This window comes from Mastomys coucha, unplaced genomic scaffold (genome assembly GCF_008632895.1).
Source record: "Mastomys coucha isolate ucsf_1 unplaced genomic scaffold, UCSF_Mcou_1 pScaffold15, whole genome shotgun sequence".
Classification (NCBI taxonomy): domain Eukaryota; kingdom Metazoa; phylum Chordata; class Mammalia; order Rodentia; family Muridae; genus Mastomys; species Mastomys coucha.
In genome coordinates this window covers 106136445-106148272 of record NW_022196897.1, presented here as the reverse complement: position 1 = coordinate 106148272, position 11828 = coordinate 106136445, and the positions used below count along the sequence as shown (strand labels likewise).

At 39.4% G+C, this 11828-nt stretch overlaps 1 protein-coding gene across 3 annotated transcripts in view; it reads left to right on the top strand.

Annotated features, from left to right (window-relative positions):
• Ubr1 (ubiquitin protein ligase E3 component n-recognin 1) overlaps window positions 1-11828 on the top strand; it is a 113253-nt gene that overhangs the window by 25199 nt on the left and 76226 nt on the right. For all 3 annotated transcript variants that reach the window (XM_031371573.1, XM_031371572.1, XM_031371574.1), the window contains exons 5-12: window positions 482-612; window positions 2765-2903; window positions 3975-4037; window positions 4259-4382; window positions 4717-4824; window positions 5895-5983; window positions 8014-8112; window positions 8356-8513. In XM_031371573.1, coding sequence (XP_031227433.1) covers window positions 482-612; window positions 2765-2903; window positions 3975-4037; window positions 4259-4382; window positions 4717-4824; window positions 5895-5983; window positions 8014-8112; window positions 8356-8513 — 911 coding nt within the window. The remainder of the gene's footprint in view (window positions 1-481; window positions 613-2764; window positions 2904-3974; window positions 4038-4258; window positions 4383-4716; window positions 4825-5894; window positions 5984-8013; window positions 8113-8355; window positions 8514-11828) is intronic.

Genomic DNA, 11828 nt, shown 5'->3' with positions numbered 1-11828 from the left:
CCTCTCCTCTCCTCTCCTCTCCTCTCTTTGCTTGTTTTGTTGTGCTGAGGATCAAACTATGCTCATCCCAGGCAAGTGTTTACCACTGAACTTCACCTCCGGCTCTGTTTCTTAATCTTCGTTATCAATACGTGCTTGTGAGTACTTTTCAAGTGACTATGAGACCTGTTTGAAATAAGTTATGAGTTTTTTTAAGCTGTAATGGATAGCCAGGTATTATCATAATGAAGCTATTCAGAAAGACAATGAAGAGAATTTACAGGGGAAAATATGAATAAAAGGTATTCCATAGACTGTGTTTCTTTTTTTCATCTGTAATATCAGTTTTATACCAAGAGCTTATGAATTCAACTTGATTCGATTCCTAATGGATATTATAATAAACTCACTGAAGTGATTATTTTAAATACTTAATTAACATCTTCCTTGCCCATTTATGTGGACATAATCTCAGTATATGTTTGCTGTTGTTTCCTCATAGAACTTGCATTGCCCATTGAATGAAGAGGTAATTGCTCAAGCCAGGAGAATATTCCCTTCGGTGATAAAATACATTGTAGAAATGACTATATGGGAAGAAGAAAAGGAGTTGCCTCCCGAACTGCAGATAAGGTGGGAGCTGCCACAAGCCTCGGGCTTAGCGATGGTTCTCTATGTTGCCAAACACTGCTGGACATCTGTGTGTGGCCCATCTTTCCTGTCTGCCTTCCCTCTTGCCCCCTTCCTTCCCTCCATCTGCTCCTTCTTTCCCTCCTTCCTCCCTTCCTCCCTCCTTCCCTCCCTCCCTTTCTTCTTTCCTTCCTTCTGTCCTTCCTTCTTGCCCAAGCTCTGTTAGAATTTATTATGATTTTAGAATAGATATTTTAGTAGATGTTTTGTAGAGTAGTTTTATATGCCCAAGGCAAGAGTGGGTGTGGGCTTCTCAACAGGGAATCACCTAATTAGCCCCCCCACTTGTGCTTTGGAAATAGTGTGCTAGGATTATTGCAGGCATCAGGATCTAATTTGTTTTTACATAAAACTCAGAATTCTATCAGCTGTAAGTCTTGCTTGACATTAGTAGTTTTTAACTTTTTGAAAAGTTTTTTTTAACTTAATTGAAAAAGGAGGCAGAGGCAGGAGAATATCTGTGGATTCAGGACTAGCCTGCTCTACATAGCAAGGTCCAGGTAAGACAGAGACTCTGTCACAAAGGAATAAAAAAGGGAATTCTGTATATGGAAGTATAGTTCAGACCTTGTTGGACTATTTCTACTTGTATAGTACTCAGAGTTTTACAGAACTACGGTATAAATCCATATACAAATTTTATTTATTTATTTTTTTGGTGGTAGTGTTATTTTTCTGGGGAGTTTATTACATAAGAAGAAATGATTGAGAATTTTAATGACATCAAGTGTACTTTTTTACTTGTGTTGGTCATAAACTTCTTGAGGAAATAAAAGTACTGAGAAATTTTATCTGTAAGTACTTGAATTTCAAATAGATGATAATGATAGTTTTTAAAGAAGCTTTGTATCAACAAACGCAATGTGAATACTTCCCAGCACAAACAGCGGTGCTTGGATATCACTGTGGGTAGGAAGCACTGGACAAAGATTGGCCTTTTTGTCCCTCTTGCTGCTTAGTTGTGTTGTGACTGTGAATACCTCTTTCGTCTATCTGAACTCATGTTTCTTCTTTGGGGGGCGGGGGGTGGGACAATTCAAGACAGTTTCTCTGTGTAACAACGTTGGCTGTCTTGGAACTCAGTTTGTAATCTGGGCTGTTTTTGAACTCACAGAGATCTGCCTCTGCTCCTGAGCGCTAGGATTAGTCATGTACCACCACACATGGATTAATAGGACTTTTGAAAGGCATATTATAGAAGATTTAAAGCTGACAGTACATAATCTATAAACTGTTTTGCATATTGCCTGAGGTCCTCATATAACTCTTGAATGTAGATATTCTCTTCCTAGAGGTAAACAAAGGTAGCAAATCTAAGAAGGTCAGTGGTTTATCTGAGATCCTATAGACAAAGTGGGAGTGCTGGCACTTTATACTTTGAAACAAAAACAAAAAGCCCTCCACCTTCCCCTTATAAAACTATAATTCCAGTATCACTTACAGATTTACTTTTATTTTGGCATATGCCTGTGTGAGATTATGTGTACCATGTGCATGCCAGCGTGTTTTACAGATGATTGTAAGTTGCTCATGTAGGTGCTAGGAACTTAACTTGTGTCTCCTTCAAGAGCAGTATTTGGTTTTAGCCAATTAGCCATCTCTGCAACCTAGATAGATTGTCAAGTCCAGTATCACTTAAATAGAAGACAAATACAAAAATAAGATCTGATTACCTATCATTGCCTGCCTGAAGGCTCCAAGCCTGAATGCATGTCTCTCCCATTGTCAGTGTGTGTGTGAGTGGTGCGAGGCAGCCTGCCGGGGAGAGGAGAGAGTGGAGAGAAGAACATCTGAGGAGAGAATACTTAACGATTTTGTTTTGTTTTTTGGAAACAGGGGATCACATAGTGTTATCCAGTCTTGACTCAAGCTTGTGGGTGCAAGTAGTGCATGTCTCAGCCTCCCAAGTATTGTGTGCTAGCGTTCCTTGATGGGGTTCTCTTTTATTCCATAGCACTATACTATTTAAAATCATGCCATGTATCAATAGCCCAGTGTTATTTCCCTACAGATAGGCAGCTTCATAGTGCTGCTTTAGAATATATGACTTTTTTCACTTGCTTTATTATTTGAGTATCTATCTTTTTTTAAATAGGGAGAAAAATGAACGATATTATTGTGTCCTTTTCAACGATGAGCACCATTCATATGATCATGTGATCTACAGTCTGCAGCGAGCTCTTGACTGTGAGCTTGCGGAAGCACAGCTGCACACGACTGCCATCGACAAAGAGGTTCGTGACCACTGTGTGTCTTATGCTGCTTTTACACCCACTCTGGTGTTCAGGTGTTAACTGCTTTTTAAAAAGATGGTTCATTATAGTCTTAACTTCTCTGGACATGCGGCAACTGTCGCAGTCTTGAACTCCTAGCAGCTGTGATTACCTGAGCAGGATTAGATTAGTCAGTGTAGGTTCATGGACAGGGGGAGAGAGTGTGTGAGGCCCCGTTCCTCCCTGAGGACTGGCAGCAGTCAGGGGTCGCTGGGGGTTTTCTTCAAGGATGTTGTCACTGATGAGTTGTTCGTATTCCAGTACGTAACTCCTTACCCTTGATCACTCAGCAACTTACTAAATAAAAAGATAAACATAGCAGAGGATTTGTTTGGAAGAAGGGTTTCAGCATGAGAGAGGGTGGGATAAAAGGTGATAATGGGGGTTGAAATGACTAAATTTATTGTATACATGACATTGTCAAAAACTTAACATTTTTGTCTGGGATTTGATCTGGGATTTTGCCCATTCTGGGTAAATACTTTTCCATTGCACTACATCCTTAGTTCTTGGAGGTGTTTGTTTTAAGACAGGGTACTTAAACTTGATGTGTAGCTGAGGGAGCTGAGGGTGATCCTGAACCCCGATCCTCCTACCTCCATTTGCTCAGTTCTGGGATTATGAGGAGTGGGTCAGCCTTATTGGCTTAGCTGTGCCCATGCCATCCCTAACTCTGTTTTTGTTGTTATTGTTGTCTGACTGTCTTAGAGTTCACTATGTAGACAGATCAGGCTAGCCTCCAAATCATAAGCATCTGCTTGCCTCTGTCTCCTGAGGGCTGGATTAAAGAAGTGCAGCATCAGGTTCAGTTGTGTTAGCCCCTTTTGAGACATAGTCTCATGTAGCCTGGGCTGCCTTTCAGTTTGAGATCTTCCAGCCTCCTGGTTGCTGGAGTCACATTCTTATGGTGCTATACCTGGACTTTATTTTAGCGTCACCATAATTGACAGTTCATCGAGTCCATGGGTTGTGTGTTACTCATTGATTGTGATTACCATCCCACTACCTCATTGTCATTTCCCTTACAATTAGGGTCGCCGGGCTGTCAAAGCAGGTGTGTATGCCGCTTGCCAGGAAGCCAAGGAGGACATAAAGGTAACTTTCTGAATTAGCACAGAGAGAAGGTCCAAAGGAGACACCGAGTTATTTCTAGGAGCCTAAGTAGAAAAGCCAAGTGATCTTATTGCCATGGTTGGTGTCATGAGTAAAAACATGTCTGGCAACTGGGCAGTTGACGGCTCTGTGGCTTCCTTCATGAAGTGTAGGTCACTAGAGCACAGTCTGGGGCCTGTCCTCACTCCTCCTGTCCTTTGTAGAGTCACTCAGAAAACGTCTCTCAGCACCCGCTCCACGTGGAAGTGCTGCACTCCGTGGTTATGGCTCACCAGAAATTTGCTCTGCGCCTTGGCTCCTGGATGAACAAAATCATGAGCTATTCAAGTAAGCATACACCTTGTTTATCTGATTTCTAAGTAACTATTGTGTTTTATAAAAATGTTTGTCATTGAAATTTCTTATTTCTTGGTCAAGTATTTATTTTGGTTGATTTCATCAGGATTACATTTCAAGTGTATAATACCTTAAATTTGTTTTTAAATGCATATCAAATAACATGTTTTATTGGCTCTTGAGTCTTTGATGACATAATTATTCTTGGCATCAAACATAGCAAGGTTAATTTTAATCTTTTTACATATTATTATAGAAACACTTTTAGGAGAAATATCATATGAAGAAAAATCATGTGACTTCATTTGACTTTCTTTCTTTGTAGGTGACTTTAGGCAGATATTTTGCCAGGCCTGCCTCATAGAAGAACCTGGCTCAGAAGATCCCTGTCTTATAAGCAGACTAATGCTCTGGGATGCAAAACTTTACAAAGGTAAATAGACCTCTACTTAAGCTGTCTGCAGGGTCTGGGGCAGGTTTTAGCTTCATCAAAGGACCAAGGTCTGTCTCATGTGAAATCAGTTATTGAACACAATCTTGATTTGTGTTATTTGTGAAGTCAAGGTTAACTAATTTAATTTTTCTGGTTAAAAATCCAAGAATAAGCCGGGTGGTGGTGCCGCACGCCTTTAATTCCAGCACTTGGGAGGCAGAGGCAGGCAGATTTCTGAGTTCCAGGCCAGCCTGGTCTACGGAGTGAGTTCCAGGACAGCCAGGGCTACACAGAGAAACCTTGTCTGGAAAAACCAAAAAAAAAAAAATTCCAGGAATACAGGCTGGAGAGATGGCTCAGTCATTAAAAGGCTAGGCTCACAACCAAAAATCCAGGAATACTGTCTTTTAACAATAGTGCCTTTCATTTAGAAAGAGTCAATTAAAAAGTGTTTAATCAGGTTTATGTAACAATGCTTTTATTAAAGCAATGTTTTCACTACTATAGCAATCTAAATGAGACATAGAAAGTAAAAGATGAGAGAGAGTCTGAAAGGTACGGAAGAAGAAAGGGCAGAGTTAGTGTAGTTGTGAGTTAAATGGTAGAAAAAGATAAAATGGGGCTGGGCTAGAGAAGTGGCTTAGAGGCTAGGAAGGAGCACTGAGGAGCACTGCTCCTGCAGAGATCCCGAGTTCCTAGTACCAAACTAGGGCGCTCACAATAGGCTGTAACTCCAGCTTCAGGAGATTGGGCCTCTTCTATGAACATCTGCACTCATGCACACACACTCCTGCATAATTAAAAGTAAAATAAAGTTTAAAAATATGAAAACATAGGTTTGGAGGGATCCACAGTAAGGTGAGTGATGGGGGGAGGAACAGAAACTGGAAGAGTTGGTAGACTCTGTGTGTTTAATTCATGATATTGACTGTACCTCACCTTTGAAGCTGTTAGCATGGTAATTAAAAAACAAAGCAAGACAAAACACCTGCTCTGCTAGTTCTAATGCCTGGAATGATTTGTCTGTGTCTTGGTGACGTCCTCACCTTCTGCTTCCTAATGATCTACAGGTGCCCGTAAGATCCTTCATGAATTGATCTTTAGTAGTTTTTTTATGGAGATGGAATACAAAAAACTCTTTGCTATGGAATTTGTGAAGGTAATTGCTCTTTATAACTGTAACATAATTTTAAAAAATGAAGTTATAGAAGCTAGAGATATGTATGAAACTCATTTTAAATTGTTATTAATTTCTTCATTAAAATGTATTATTTTATACAACAATAAGTATTTTCACAAATGGTAGTTGTTGGATTAGAGTTTTAGAGAGAAGACAGTTGGAAAATGGCTTGTTTCCCAAGCCAAGCAAAGGCAGGTTATTACAGTTATCCAGACAGTCATTCTTGTCTTTTTTTTCCACTCATTCTTTTTGATCATTTATTTGCCTGCTAGAAATATTACTGCAAGAATAGAAGTGTCTGCATGAGGGGAATAGCAGAAAAGACGAACAGATACACAGGTGACAGGGGCAGGAATTAGGGGGCCAGTATAGTTCACTGAGATTAGAATTACAAAAATAAAAATAAAACTCTTTTGTGTTGCTTTATTGATCTGCTTTATATGCCATATATTATTATGTCTTTTTACTTATTGTCCTTATAATTATGAGGTTACACAGAACAAGGACTTTAAGATTGTTACTTTGCCTTATTCAGAGATATTATTTATTGTCTCATTTTGATTTTTTTTGAAGATTTATTTGCTTTTGTTTTGTGTGTATGAGTATTTCATCCACCTGTATGTTTGTGAACCATGTTTGTGCCTGAAGCCAGAAGAGGGTGTCAAATCTCTTGGACCTGGGGTTAGAGGTGGTTTTAAGCCACCTTGTGGGTTCTGGGAATGGAACCTGAGTGCTCTGAACAAGCAGCAAGTGCTCCTAACCACCAGGTCATCTCTCCAGGCCTCCTTATCCTTCTGAGACAAGGTCTCACTATGTCATCCCAGCTTGAACACACAGCGATCTGCTTGCCTCTGCCTTCCAAGTGCTGAGATTAAAGGTGTACACTACCATGCCAGGGAACTCCTTCTGATTTTAATTTTCAGATCGTTCTAAGAGGCATAGAACAGGGTAAAGACAGAACCAAAACTAGAGTTGGAAGCAGAGAGGAAGTAGCAATGTGTGTAAATGACGGCATGGGAATCAGATGCCTTCTTTGGGTTCTCTGAGCAGATTGTTAAAAACTAACATTTAGGGGCCAGAGAGATGGCTTAAGGGCACTTGTTCTTCCTGAGGACCTAGGTTTAATTTCTAGCACCAAAATGTTGGCTCACTCCAGTTCTAGGGGATCCATGGTTTTCTTTTGGCCTCCACACTCAAAGGGTGCACAGACATACACAGGCAAGACACTCATACACATAAAATAAGAACAGGAATTAAGAAAATATATGTATGTCTTGTCCCTTGGAGGTGATGGTAGCTGAAAATGTAAATACTTTCTAAAACATTTTAGACATAAGATTATTGGGCCTAGATAGAAGAATATGTGATCTGAAGTGAAATTTTATCTATTTCACAAAAGCTTATCTTACTTAGATGAGATACAGTTTTTATATACTGTGGTCATCTCTTAAACTCTAGGATTCTGTAGAGAAAGACTAAATAAGCAAATTGTTTATAAGATGCTTATTACTTGGTAAATGTGGTATTGACTTTGATCTAATACAAGAGGGCTGGTGTGTACCACTGAGGACAAAAAGCTATTAAGCCCACCCTGCTTAAATGGTTGATTGACTGTGATTTGTCTCCTCATTCATGTAAGTTGCTAAATACTTTAAATATATCCAACTCTGTACTGTTAGAGTAGAAACTGTAAAACATTGCTTGAGGGGTATTTTTGCTTGTTTTTTTGAGAAAGGGTAAGCTACACTATTGTACTCAGCCATGGTTTTCGGCTGTGTCTTTTGAATTTAAAGTTAATTGTCTGTCTCTGCTAGATCCAGTAGTTGAATTCATGTGCTAGTCTTCGGTTTCTTGCTGGTGATGGTGTTTTTGTCAACTGTGATAACGATACCAGAAGTCTATTGACTTGTCATCTTATGAACTGTGTCATTCTTGAGGCCGTTACTAAAGTTCAGAATTGAAAGGTTTTAGTAATGATTTGCAATGGGTTCTCCACTTGCATCTTTCAGTATTACAAACAACTGCAGAAAGAGTACATCAGTGACGACCATGAGAGGAGCATCTCCATAACCGCACTGTCCGTTCAGATGTTCACTGTCCCGACCTTGGTATGTATGAGATGTTCTCAGGAAAACTTGATGGGGATCAAATTAAAATCATGTGATAATCACAAAGTTGGGCTACTTTCATTTGGAGATTTTAATGATACTTCAGTGGTATCTACCTGGGCAGTAACTCTAGGGGTACCCAGGAAGAACAAAATGAAATGCTGGTCAACCAAGTGAGTGAATAAATTAGGTCCATATTATGGTGAGATAATGCTAAGACAATATTCTTGAAATATTCTACAGGCCCGGCATCTTATAGAAGAGCAGAATGTTATTTCTGTCATTACTGAGACTCTGCTAGAAGTTTTACCTGAGTACTTGGACAGGAACAATAAATTCAACTTCCAGGGTTATAGCCAAGACAAACTGGGGAGAGTCTACGCAGTCATATGTGACCTAAAGTAAGTGTTGAACAGTGTGCTTTCTTGCTCTGTCATATAAGTAAACATTTGATCCTCTTGCTCGACTAGGATTCTCTTTACCCTGATGGCAAAACACAAAGGTAATTGTCACATGCTAATGCAGTTGGCTCCACATCCAGGGATCCAGCCAACAACTTGGAAGTAATAAAAAAATGATTGTCGAAAAACCAAAAAAAAAAAAAGATTGATTCTGTACTCAACTTGTACAGTTTCTTTTCCTTGTTTTTATTTCAAAACACTGTAGTATAACAACTGTTTATAGAACATTTGCTTTGTATAGGTCTTAAATTGCCTGTGATGTATATACATTATTTGCAAATACTTTATTGTTTTAAGTATCTAGGGAGTGGAATCCTGGAATCCGTTTCCCATGAGTAACACAAGACTTCAATAAATATCTTAAGCAAAGTCTTACTGAGTATAACACACTGGCATAAAGCAGGTACTGAGTACCGTCAACTGTACTTGGGCCATGGAGCGGCTGGCTCCACACTGTAACCTCCACACTTTGCACAGGCCCATCATCTGTACTTGGGCCATCGAGTGGCCGGCCGTAACCTCCACACTTTGCACTTATCCTTCACTTATACATTTCATGGTTTTGTCCCCTAATATACTCTTAGTTTCCAGTTACCTGTTTATTTTTCTTTTTACTTCCCTTTTCACTTATATACCAGCCTTTTGATACTTATCAGAGTTCCCTTAATTCAAATTTTCTCCCTGAAGATGACTGAACGTTTCTTTTTAAATTAAAATTTGGGGCTTCTGGGATGGCTTAGTGGTCAAGAATACTGGCTACTCTTCCAGAGGTCCTGAGTTGAACTCCCAGCAACGGTATGGTGGCTTATGACCATCTATAAAATGATGCGATGCCCACTTCTGGCATGCAAGTGTACATGCAGACAGAGCATTCATATATTAAATACAAGAAACTGAAATTTACAGGCTAGAGAGGTCATTTAGTGTTTAAGGGCACATACTAATCTTGCAGAGGATCTGGGTTCAGTACCTACTACCCAGGTCAGGGTAAATGGAAATTTATTTTATTAACAGTTTTATCAGGCTGGTGAGATGGCTAAGCGGATAAGAGCACTGACTGCTCTTCCGAAGGTCCTGAGTTCAAATCCCATTTTTTTTTTTTAAAGATTTATTTATTTATTATATGTAGGTACACTGTTGCTGTCTTCAGCTGCACCAGAAGAGGGTGTCAGATCTCATTATGGGTGGTTGTAAGCCACCATGCGGTTGGTGGGATTTGAACTCATGACCTTCTGAAGAGCAGTCAGTGCTCTTCCCCGCTGAGCCATCTCACCAGCCCTCAAATCCCATTTTTAACTCCAGTTCCAAGGGATCTCACTCTGTCTGGATTCCAAATCCAGGGGATCTCACTGTCTCTCTGGATTCCAGATCCAGGGGATCTCACTGACTCTCTGGTCTTTACAGGCAGTTGTAGACATGTGTGCAAACACATGCACACCCACCCAATTCATATTGAAAAATAATTCTAAAATTTCTTAAACTAAAATTAGAATCATATAATAGAACTGTTCTCTTTTTTTTTTTTAAAGATTTATTTATTTATTTTATGTACATGGGTACACTGTAGCTGAACAGTGGTTGCTGGGATTTGAACTCAGGACCTTCGGAAGAACAGTCAGTGCTCTTACCTGCTTAGCTATCTTACCAGCCCGATAAAACTGTTCTAATCATTAAAATAAAGTTTCCATTTACTTTAGAAATGGTGAATGTTATAAAAATTCTGATAGATCAACTATTTAATAAATCTATGGACTTCAAAAAACTTCTTTTAGCATATGTTAGAATAAAATATGTACTTAGTTTGCTGTTTTTAAAAAAGCCCCAAGATAGGGCTGGAGAGATAGCTCAGCAGTTAAGGGCATTTGTTTCTCTTGCAAGGAACTCAAGTTTGGTTCCCAGCAACCACACATCATGCAATTGGAACTCCAACTCTATGGCATCTGCACTCATGAACACACACACACACACACACACACACACAATTTTTTTAAATCTCCCAAGTCATGTATGATTGGAAACAAGCTTTACCTATTTCTAATGACTGTGCATAATAAAGAAGGTAAACTGTTGTTGGTTTTTTTTTTTTAATTCTCAATCTCTCTATTTTACCAATAAAAACTCAGGAGCCAAAATCTGGGGTGAAAGCCTGCTAGCTCAGAAAGGCAGAGAAAGCACCCAGCGGACCTTCCTCCTCAGCTGATGTCCCAGAACTAGAATCCCCTCGCAGGCCTTCTCTAAAAAGTTCCTTCAAACTGAATGTCCCTCCCTTCTACTTCCTGTGCGTCTCTCTATCAGTCCTTTTGGCTTCCCCTTCTTTCTATGTTTTTTTCTTAATAATCTTATGTTCACTTCCTATCAACGGGCTGTTTGCTCCACTTCCTGACCTGTGGTTGACTCTTTAGTCCTGTTTACAACATTCAAAGAGAAAGCTCTCGGTTAAGGTATGTCCTAAGGTACCACAACTGAAAACAGGTTTTCCTAGTAAACTGTCTGGGAGTTCACAGTGTGATCAAATGGCCTGCAACAGTAAAGAAATGGGCTTCCGGTCCAACTTAAAAATAATTTAGTCTGTTTAAAAAGTGGGGTTAGGAATTTAGTAGTTGAGTAGATTCAGTACTTTAGTGTTTGCCTCAAATACCCAAAGCCCTGAGTTTGATTCCCAGCCCTGGGAAAAATAAATTGACAGATTTCTGGAAACTAGAGTAGATTCTTGATTTTACCAAGTCTTGATTTTCAAGATTCTCAAAATCTTTTATTTCAAAATATCATTGTGTCTATACATTTTTTTTTTTAGAGTTTAGTAAATTGTTAAATTTAGTAAATCATACCTCTAATATAAATGTTGATGGTGGATAAACCCAGTAGTGGTCAGTGTGTAGTACTAATCAGTGTGTAGTAGTGATCAGTGTGTAGTAGTGATCAGTGTGTAGTACTGATCAGTGTGTAGCACTAATCAGTGTGTAGTACTAATCAGTGTGTAGTAGTGATCAGTGTGTAGTACTAATCAGTGTGCAGTAGTGATCAGTGTGTAGCACTAATCAGTGTGTAGCAGTGATCAGTGTGTAGTAGTGATCAGTCTGTGGTAGTGATCAGTGTGTAGCAGTGATCAGTGTGTAGTAGTGATCAGTGTGTAGTAGTGAACAGTGTGTAGCAGTAATCAGTGTGTAGTAGTGATCAGTGTGTAGTAGCGAACAGTGTGTAGCAGTAATCTGTGTGTAGTAGTGATCAGTGTGTAGTAGTGATCAGTGTGTAGTA